This window comes from Haemaphysalis longicornis, unplaced genomic scaffold (genome assembly GCF_048455015.1).
Source record: "Haemaphysalis longicornis isolate Haplotype H1 unplaced genomic scaffold, Haemaphysalis longicornis Haplotype H1 scaffold_6, whole genome shotgun sequence".
NCBI classification, from domain to species: Eukaryota; Metazoa; Arthropoda; class Arachnida; order Ixodida; family Ixodidae; genus Haemaphysalis; species Haemaphysalis longicornis.
Window position 1 is genome coordinate 31,927,194 of NW_027526407.1, and position 10,989 is coordinate 31,938,182.

A 10,989-nucleotide genomic window follows, 5' to 3' on the forward strand; every position below is an offset into this window, starting at 1 on the left:
ATTCTGCAAGCATTTAAGATGCAAAAAAAGTTGAAAAAAGTGTTGTAGGAGGGTTCCTTTAACGTACACATAAAGCTTTCGCTCCCCAAAACACACCTAGGCAGCCGAAAGTGCCCCTAGATGTTTGCTACATTTCAATAATCTGTTAAAGGTTTCCGGCGTTCTCGCACTGAATCTCGTCCTCTCAAATTTAAGACAAGCCAGGGAGGCTGCATATGCATCAATAAACGATAGTTTGAAAGTACTTGAGGCATTGGAGTTAAAACCACAGGGAACACATTTTGTTCATGATTCCTAATGCAGTTCATCAACATCAATCACTGTAAACCGAGTAGATTATCGCCCTGCTGTCCAGACGGTTTCCCAGGGGCGCCTACGAAAGGTCGGCACTCCACTTTCGCCACCGATGCCCCACAAAACAGGGCCGGCAACGGCAGGCTTCGGGTTCTCCGAACGGAGGTCATCAGTACATGCCAAGCTCGTGTGGGCAAGTGAACAAACACTACGGAGCTCGTTGAGCTGTCCTGAACGTGCGCACAGGATCCACAAACCTTGTTCAAACGGGCACTCCGAGGGGGATAGAAGAAAGTATATTTCACAGCATGGCGAGGAATGTTCGAATGTAGAGAAGGAAATGCGAAAAGGAGAAATAAAAAGACCAAATGATCCGCCAGTGAAAAGGCTGCGTGCGGCACCGATAGAGGGGACACTCCACCTCACGTGAGGGACTTGATCCGAGCTGTCTTTACGACGTACTACTCTGCTCGACAGGCTCACGGATGGCACTGCGAAGAAGGGCGGTGCTTCGCAGCGCAGTGGCACTGACGCTGCTTGCGTGCTGCTGCTGGGGGTCGGTGCAGCATCCCGTCATGACGTTGTGCCAGTGTAAGTTGAAGCACTTAGAGGGTTAAATATCGCTTCGTTTGATGTCATAGAATTTAAAAAAAAACTTAAGTGTTTGCAACGTCTGCCCGGTAGTCGAGGGTTAATTATCGCTTCGTTCGATCTCGTGGGATTTTTTACAACTGAAGTGTTTACAACGTCTGCCTGGTAGTAGAGGGTTAATTATCGCTTCGTTTGATTTCGTGGGATTTTTTACAACTGAAGTGTTTACAACGTCTGCCTGGTAGTAGAGGGTTAAACATCGCTTCGTTCGATTTCGTGGGATTTTTTACAACTGAAGTGTTTACAACGTCTGCCTGGTAGTAGAGGGTTAAATATCGCTTCGTTCGATTTCGTGGGATTTTTTACAACTGAAGTGTTTGGAACGTCTGCCTGGTAGTAGAGGGTTAATTATCGCTTCGTTCGATCTCGTGGGATTTTTTACAACTCAAGTGTTTACAACGTCTGCCTGGTAGTAGAGGGTTAAATATCGCTTCGTTCGATTTCGTGGGATTTTTTACAACTGAAGTGTTTGCAACGTCTGCCTGGTAGTAGAGGGCTCATCTAAATCAACGGGATGAAAGAAAACAATTCTCTACTTGAAGGAAGTTCTGCAATAAGTGGCCATTTTTTGTGTATTTTGGTCATCCTACAGTGTTCGAATCCCCAGCAGGTGTTTTTTAAAGCCTTTGCTCGTACGACTTGTGTGAGTGGAACACAATAGTCTTTCCCTTCTCTTATAAGCGGCCTACATTGCGTTATGCTAACATAGTAGCGTTTCTGTTGCATAATGAGTGTATCTCTCAACGCTAGCTGAAATCAACCTTCGTGCTGTCAAGGTGGCTGCCATAACAAGCTTCAAACTGTCAAAAGGCTGCCAAAACTGATCGTTCTTCAAAGTTCATCTGTCACTTCTTTCCGCCTACGTCTCCTGTCTTTCTGCATGCTAGGAAAAGAAACGATTACATTTCTATTCAATCTGCACCAAAATGTAGATCGATTCTTCAACAATATTTCGCAGCTGTTCAGAAACGTCGACCCCCCTGGAAGAAAAAAAATTATTGACACATTGTATGAAAGATTTACTCCAAGATGGAGCCCTGAAATTTATACATTTATGGAATTCCCGTCAAACACATTTATCTGCAGTCATCATTAGTTGAGAGCAAAATTAGCCCGCTGATATTCCTCCTTCCCCCTATAAGCTGAGCTAAAAGCGGAGGGGGCGAGGCTCTTTGGGCCTCCTGTAATTCACTTTCACAAGTGGCTGCTTTCTGTTGGAGACCTCCTGCTCGAACATGGAGGGTTGACTGCGCGCGCATGCAGCCCGTCAAAGCGATTCGTGGGAAAGGTCAAACGTTTTGTTGTTGTTGTTGTTCCTGGTGGCTTGGCACATACCCACGTGGGGGATTGGCCAGGAATCGGGCGTGAGAAGGGCTAATGCGCCCGATTAAAACATCGAAAAATGATTAACCTAGTGATTTATACGCAGAAATAGAGAAAATAGAATTGGTTGAAAGTTGTAAGTAGAGTTTGGGATAGAACAACAGAGATTTTTGGACCGGAAAAAGTACATGCAAGAATCAAAGCTAACAGGGCAGGCGCCTGGTGTCGGAAGCGTATGCATGAATGGCTGCAGCCACCCCTTGGTGACAATATCCCAGTGATGTGGCCCCAAAAGATAGTAGTACGGGTATTTCCTCGCACGCGCCCCGTGGCTGCCTTCTCGACGCCCTGTATGCATGTATGGGAAAGTGGACATCCCTGGGAATCAAGGGGAGTGAAAAGTCACTGGGTTGAGGGGAGGTTAGCAGGTCCACTACGACCCAACCCGTCGCCTCTCCATACCTTACCCCGCGTGCTCACTCCCGCGGCAATGCGATTGGTCCACCTGACAATAGGGCTCTTCAAATTACAGTCCCGTATTCGCTGCAGAGAGACTGCGAGTAGTCAGAGGGTTCTCCGTACCATAAAAATATCTAGGAAAATTGAATGCCGGACCGCTCCACGGGCGGTCCGCGGTTAGTCCGAGTCTGTGGGCCGTATTCTGAGTCCCTCCTCCACTCCGTAGGATTCCGCAATGCTTATACACGGGGAAATCGCTTTCAAGGATCTCCTTCACTGGAGGCTGGAGTAGAGGAAGTATTCACAATACCAGGCTGTGAACCGTAGTCTCATATTATTATTTTGCAAGTGGTGACGAGTGAGTGGACTATGGAGAGATTACTAGCGCTTCGTCTTCATCTGCACATAGTCATTAGCACTACCGCTTATGCCTGCTCTTCCTCATCTTCACTCCTGTACATAATTATCATCATGGTGTGTGGGCCATTCTAGTGTCTGGACTTCTGCAATAAACGTATCACCGGACCTCTGTCTCTCACTATGGCTCTGAGCGTTCCCGGGCGAACGTGGCAGCAGAATAAGAATTCCGCCTTCGTGCGCCCATCTGGATGCACTGTTCTGTAAAGCCACGCACGAATGCTACCGCATTAAGACGTAACATTCAGCGAAGCAGGCAAAAACAGAGGGATCAAGTAATTATCGAGGTCCTAACCTCGGTTAACCTCTCTGCTTTTTACGCTTATCCTCAATCCTCTGCTCCTAGTCTTTTTCCAACCTCTTCATTACGCTTTTCTTTTTCGTCCCCTATTGTAATGGGGCAAAGAAAATCACAGAAGTTAACGTATCTGTCTTAGTGATGCACCCTCGCTTCACCTGGACATTACTCTTTCCTGTGGCAGCCGAGCCGAGCCTGGTGACGGTGCGCGACTTCAGCATCAAGGACGCTAAGGTGGGCCGAAACATGACCATCCACTACGTGGGAGAGCTTCACTCCGAGATCCAGGGGTCGCCAATCTCCAAGTTCACCATGTGGAACTCAAACGGGGTGAAGATGCCCTGCGTCCAGGACATGGGATCGTGGTTCGTCACCTTGCTCAGCCTTCTCGCCGTCTGTTTTTTTTCTGTCTGAATTATTCATTGCAGCGCAAACGGGATACAAGCAACCATATGTTTAGTCCCTCACTCCGATGGCGTAGTAGTTGGGCCAACGTTTAAGTGAGCCCGCGGGATCGCTATATGACATTGTAAAATAACAAAAACTATGACAGGCTATATTGCACCGAAGTGCCATGTCAGCTACGAGGCAGGTCATTTTGAGTTAATGTTGACCGCTTGCGTCTTGTTATAACGAATCCAACGTAGCGCTCTTGCAAATTCTTGCTCTTAGCCGAAATCGCGGTAATAGGGCATCATTAATGCAGAAATTAAGAAAAGTAGTAGTAGTAGGGAAAAGAAATTTATTCAACCGGAGAAGTGGGAGTGGTTCCCTACACCATGAAGCCATACGATGAGCGGGCAGCCTTCACTCTGAAGGCCACAAGTGTCTGGACAGCTAGATCGCTGCTTGCCACCAGGTTCTCCCACAGCTCAGGGGTGGGAAGGGGCATGGTCTGAGTTAGGGGAAATGATAATCAGAAAAAAACGAGGACTGAGGATAAATACAAGGAAGTATCAGTTTTAGTGCCAGCTGTTTAGACGCACCTGAATATACTTTTTTTATACTTTAGGGCACATCATTAGGGCACACCACAGACACACATCGTGAGAGAAGGGATACAGTGTAGACCCAGCTTCCACAGGAGCCGCGCTAGGCGGCATTTCAACAACCTTATGACTATTTCGTCAAGTGTGGGGACCTAGTTGATGGGGGCTCATGTGGAAATGGTTTCGAAAGTCGTTCGAGCGTCGGGTGCAATGTCAGTGTCACTACGAGGAAAAATGTCCAATTGTAGCGGTGAAGTGTGGCGTTTCTACTGATGTGAATATAGCTGAACAGGCGCGAAAGTAGGGTTTCTAATCTCTGCGAAATGTTTTTGAAGTGTAGGCTGCATTGGCGAAGAGTTTCTTGAAGAATATTTCTTAGCGGTCGCTGCCTTAGGCGATATTTTTGTCAGTTTTGGGCCGTACAGATTGAAACGCTGTGTGTGTGTGTGTACACGGAGGATGTTGCCACCATTGCCACAATTAATTATAAGCTACCCCTGGTAATCACATTAGCCCTACATCAACCGCAATACTGTACCGCCTTTGGCAATGTGTACATGAGCTGTCGCCTCACTTGCCCAATACCCAGTGCTATGAGCATTTAGATATTGATGTTTATATTGATGATGACCTTGACAAACACCGGTAGAGGTCTGGCACGCTGGTCTACATTCACATGAACGTCTTGGCACGTACCCATGGAGCAGGACACCCTCAATGACGTGCGCCCGTGGATATCGTCCTTTGCAAATGCTGTGCCACAAAATTGACGTGTTTTAATGCCTAATATAGAACACCGTATTGTGTCACCAGAGAATGACTCACAGTGAGAGGAACGCTGACAAAAATTACAGCTCTAGGCCCATCAAAAAGCGCATCAACTTGCCGAAAACATTTTTCTCTGTTTCTCGGTCTGAAGGTTGTTTAAATGCTGGAGTGACGTCACTCGGGATGATCACGGCTATTGGCAGGCTTAATTTCCTTGCATCGGTCTATGCACTCGATAGTCACTTTAGAGAAAACACCAACAAGAGCAAAGAGGAAACTGAACGGCGTATCTGCTCGCCGAGCAAATCACGCAGTCCTGCTCTGCGCTCGCGATAACCATAGCTAGTGTCACTGGATGAGGTAACAGAGTAGCGGCACTCTTTTCTCCTGTTTTTCCGTGCCACCGCCTCGATGATTGCCCAATTCGCATCATGTGACATTCTTTTATACTGCGACGATTCATGGGCACCGCCATATTGTTGTTTATGCGTCTTCTGTCGGTAAACTGTGGTACCCTCAGCTTGTCCTCCCTGTTCCGCGGCTGCGCGCAACTGGCGTCGTTCCGAACCCGTATCAAGGGTAACGCGCTTCGCAGAATTTCAGTTGCAGAAGAGTGTCCGAAGATGTTGGTTGCTGCGTCTTTGGGAGTGTTCTTTACAAGTGACTTCATCAAAGTTAGCGGTAAGGCCGCAGAAGCGGCAATTCGGCAACATGATAAGCACCAAAATGGCCGCCGTACTCGCGTGCCTCGGTGACGGTACTCTGTATTTTATCCAGTGACGCTAACAACAGCTTTCGCTGTGCTTCCAGATACAAAAGAGATATACAGCGCTTTATCGGAAGTGTTGTACGGTCTTCGTTGCCCCGATACGCTCGTTGACCACGTTCTAAGAGAATATCGGACTTAGAAATAAAAAGTTTGAAGGAAAGTGTTGGAGGGCCCCTTAAATTCTAGACCACGTGACACTCCCGAGTAGCCAGAGCCCCTCACAGGTTGGCTCGCAAATCTCTTCCCAGCACGTACAAGAACTGTGGCGGCCAGACAGAGATGGAGAAGATGATCGGTGCTCCCTGGAACAACACCTGCCCCATTCCGGCCGGCACCTACTCGTCCGAGATGGTCTTCTTCATGCATCCCGTCGTACGCGCAGTGCTGGGGGTGAGTGCACGCATTGTGCCAAGTGCGTGAACTGCGTGTTGATATATATGGTGGTGTGATACTAGAGATTATACGTCTATTTTCTGTTGTTGTTTTTGTTTTGTTTTAATATTTTACTGGCGTTAACATGAAGAGTCTGTATAAAAGGTGCAAGGTTTATCGTATTAATTGAAGTTGTAAGTCAGCGCTCATCCCGTCGTCTTTCTGTGTCCTTGTTTCGATTCGCGCTGTAGCTATTTTTACAACGAACTACCAACTCGCCCAACAGTACACTTTGTTATGCACGTAAGAGCAGCAAACCTGGGCTCACCAAGCGTGTGCTACGTTGATTGCTTCAGTGTGAGCTAATAGAATGTTCAGTATGGTTTGATTACAGCATTGGTTCCCACCCACGACTGTGCCGGAAAACCATTTCGGTGTTGCAAAAGGAATGGAGGATAGTTATTTGTTTATTTTAGTGTATTCGAAAAACAAAACAAAGTTAAAACAAGATAGGAGACTATGAACGAAAACTGCACAATAATCAGCGCAAAATATTTTTTGCCATGATTTTACGGGGAAAGACGGAAGATGAAAGCTATGATTTATTCGCAAGTGCAGAGAGAATTGATGAAACCGTTGGACAGTCAGCGATTGGGACAGTCAACAAAATTGATAATTGGCATGATGTCAAGCATTTTGCACATGCCGATAAAGTTGCTCACACTTACTCAGTGTCCGCATTTTGAGGCTGACTTTTATGGTGATGCATATAATGTCGGGAAACGATTTGCTCTTGCAACTGAAACTTGCACAAACACTTACAGGCTCTCTTTTGTGTGTCAAGCTTTCTTGTATTGCTGGGGTGTTGTGAAAAACTCGTTCTTAAGAGATGTGCTACGTGGAAAAAAATAAACCTACAGGTTATACAGTGAAGCCACGTTTTTTGCGTAGGCGGAAAGATTTGGGAAAAAGGAGAAATGAGTGCGGAGAGACAGAGTTTGGGCGAATGCTTCCCTGAACCCTGAAATCTCCTTGCGAACCCCTTGGGATCCGTGGACCATTATTTGCGAACTACTGGATTAAAGTATCAGGCTAAGTTATGGAACTTGCAAACCACGTGTTTTACAGCGAAACTGTAACTGACTAGGATAACAGGACGTTATGTGTCGCCGAACAAAAATCCGGTTCTGGCAAATGACTGCTAATGCGAGACACACTTGTAGGAGAATGTCCTGGAATCAATAAAAGGTCCCCACATCAGAGTAGAATTGCCACAGCGCTGAGCACGAGGTCGCGGGTTCGATTCCCGGCCGCGGCGGCCGCTTTTCTGATGGAGGCGAAAAGCAAAAACGCCCGTGTGTACGAGATTTCGGCGCACGATAAAGATCCCCAGGTGGTCAAAATTAATCCGGAGTCCTCCACTACGGCGCGCCTCATCGCCTGCGTTGCGTCGGCGCGTTAAACCCCACAATCAATCAAATCAGAATTGCCACAGCAACCCTTCCCGTATGACCTCCTAAGAGCAAGATTTACGCGGCAGTACATTTGTAAGCTGTGTATATGAAAGCGACGCGTGGTTGGACTTCCGAAGAAATGCACGCCTATGAAGAGAGACGAAGGAAACTGAGAAAGCCATGTGGTCGACGTGATACTGAGCGAAAGCGACCAGAGCATTTGGCAGCAGGTATAACCCACTCCAGTGATAATCGTAGGTCATTGCAATGTGAACGTCTGAAAAGCAGCAAAAAAGAAGTGGTTCATGCAGCCTGCGTTTGAATGGTTTCAACAACAATACAATGATTAATGTGCATTAGACTCTATACATAGGGCACATGGAGACAAATTTCCCTAAATACCATACACCCTTGACTCGCAAGAGTGCAATGACAGGGACTGGAGGGGTGCCTGGGGCCTCACTAAAGACGGAATCGGGGTGCCCATCATGTTTGTATCTCCAGCCAAACGTGAGTGATATACTGAAAAAAAAAACGTTCACGCAGTTTGTGCCAAAAAAAATCTGGTTGAAAGTGCCACACCAATTTAATTCAACTACTCAACAACGCTTGTTTAGGCACTTAACTTAGCTCAAGACTTAGTCGAAGCTTGTAACCAAACTAACCACTGCATATCGAAGCCACCAGGAAGCTATTGTTACTTATCTTACAAAACTACGAAAATAAAGACGTGTATTCCTGTCTAACCGTGTGTAATGTGCTAAAGCATATCACTGGTCATACACCTGCACAGAGTGGAATGGATCGTGAATTTTTAATTTCTTCGATTGATTCCCGAACATTTTTTTTTTCGCATAAAAGGGCGTTAAAACTGCTTCGGTTTTCCCGATATCCTCCTTGCCGATTTGCTGATGTCAGCATGACGACACACGCAGACGTCTGCTGGGTTCGACTGTTTTGAATACCACGTGGGCCGCGTTGCTTGTAGGTGCGCTGTGTGAAAGCGCCAGCTCTACCGTTCTTGCAAATAGTCCGCCGTACATTTCTAGGTTCTATGTGCTTGTTTTGCTGACGTGTGCAGCGGGCTGCGTTGTACTTGGTTTTTATTTGGTGTGGCCCGGCGTCCGTTAGTATGTCTTCCAGAAAAGTTTCTCGCCCCGTTATTTTTCATCAAGAGTGACTATACTAGTTTCGCGCTATCGAGCCTGAAATAATACTTGCTCAGCATGTGGGCGTGTGGCCCCTGATGGTTGACTGACTGATATGTTAGCATAGGCGCATAAGGAGAGATAAAAACAAGTGGCGATAAGGAGATGTAATTTTGAGAAAAATCAGAGCTACCTATTTGTAAAAGGCGACGTAATACGTAATGTGAGCATTGTTAATCTGCTCAACTCCGAATGCGTGGCTCGTCCCCACAAATTGGCGGGAAATTTCAAAGGTGTAAATGCGTAATTTATAACTGCACTGTGAAAAGGAAGTAACAGACCTCTGGAACTTCTGTTTAGTTTTTTTAATAAAGTAGCACGGCCACCTTGTGAATATGAATGGTTCAGTTGAACAAACGCAGGTTTCATCCGCCCGGCTGGCACCCGCAATGCTGCTAAGATTGAGCTTGGGCTTGAGATTGAGGGGTTAAACCCCTGCCGCGGCGGTCATTTTTCCGTTAGAGGTGAGCAAAAAAATAAAAACCGTGTGTCGAGGTTTTGGAGCACGCTAAAGATCTTTAGAGGGTATAAATTGTTCTATAACCGTTAACTTCGGCGCACCTCGTAAAGGAGGCGTAGCCTCGGCTTGTAAAAACTGAAAAAAAAGAATGTAAAAAATGCCGAAGTTTTCTGAGTTTCTTAAATTGCGCATTTCTCAACCATACCCTCTCCTTTCGTTTCAGAACGGGACGTTCAGGATAAAAATGGAAGTCACGAATGGTGACCAAAAAGTCCAGTGCCAGATGATAGACGTCCATATAGAAAAATGACAAATGGATATAAAACTCGTCTCCTGGGTGTCCTCACTGCACTTTTTATACAGCATTCTAGGCAATGGCTTCACAGCCTGGTGGGATGTCAATCTATCTTAGTTTGAGTATTTTGGCTGCTGAATGCAGAAAGCATTTACAGAACTACTTGGCAGAAAAAACGTATTAAATTTGTTGTAGTCGCTGGTAAAGAATGCTTCTAATAAACCCTTCAGCAACCCTGCTAACAGTAATGGTTCTGAACTAAAGATATATGAACACACACATTTTCTTGGCACTAGTAGCTGTGAGCGAGTTGCTTTCCCTTTTCACCAACTGGTTACCCGGTACAAGTTCTGATAGGCCTTACGATTCACAAAGAAGCCGAACTTGGCGTGCCTTCAACAGATGGCCTGGACTGAGGCTTTCACCGCCATTCGATTTCAAATAAAGTTTCATTTATTCATTCCACCATTGTTCAATTAGTATTGTTAATTATTCACTAAATTATTACAAATAGTAAATTAACAAATTAATGAAAAGAAATACCTCTGGGCACCTAATGTCTGCTTACGTGCTTATATGGCGTAAGCTGGCGATACTTACTAACAACTTCTTTACTGGTACATCGTATTCGCGTCTCTATTTTAACACGAAAGTGTTTTATGCCGGGATCCACCAAGATCTCACGACGTCATATCCGTCACGGAAATGACATCGACAGAAAAACTTCGATTTACGTGGTTGAGATGGGATTTGAGAAACGAACTCTTTCGCCGGAACGGGAGGTACGAAACGCGTTCCCGACTGCGATATGAACAGACACGTTAACAGAACGACAAACGCGCCTTATATCCTTACTTATAGATGGTGCTGCCATGTCGGAGAGGCAAAGCGAAGTAGTGCATCATGACGCTAATGAGCGCCGAGAGTCGGCGCCTCGATGCCAGCGCCTACGTGTACGGGGGACTCGTAGCGTAAGCTGCGGAGAAGCCAACTTGCGGATGTCGCGGTCGTGACACGGTCCACTGCTCCTTTCGCTGCAGCGGACCGTGTTTTCAGAAAACAAAACGATTCGCTGACAGCCCGTTTAGTTTCGTTCGCACAGACGGTTTGCGAGCGCCTGTGGTTTCAGTCGGATTTACGCAATGCTCCAGCGCGTGCAATCCAGTGTCTAACGTTGATGCGTCTAACGGTGCCATACCGACGAAATATAAATAGCGACGTGCAAGTTCATA

General features: G+C 46.3%; 1 protein-coding gene across 1 annotated transcript; it reads left to right on the plus strand.

Annotated features, from left to right (window-relative positions):
* The first annotated feature begins 679 nt into the window (after positions 1 to 679).
* LOC144141470 (uncharacterized) lies at positions 680 to 10,222 on the plus strand. The gene is made up of 4 exons (XM_077673025.1): positions 680 to 885; positions 3,627 to 3,807; positions 6,217 to 6,358; positions 9,686 to 10,222. The coding sequence occupies exons 1-4, from the start codon at positions 780 to 782 to the stop codon at positions 9,770 to 9,772; spliced, it is 516 nt and encodes a 171-aa protein (XP_077529151.1). The 5' UTR covers positions 680 to 779; the 3' UTR covers positions 9,773 to 10,222.
* Positions 10,223 to 10,989: the final 767 nt, after the last annotated feature.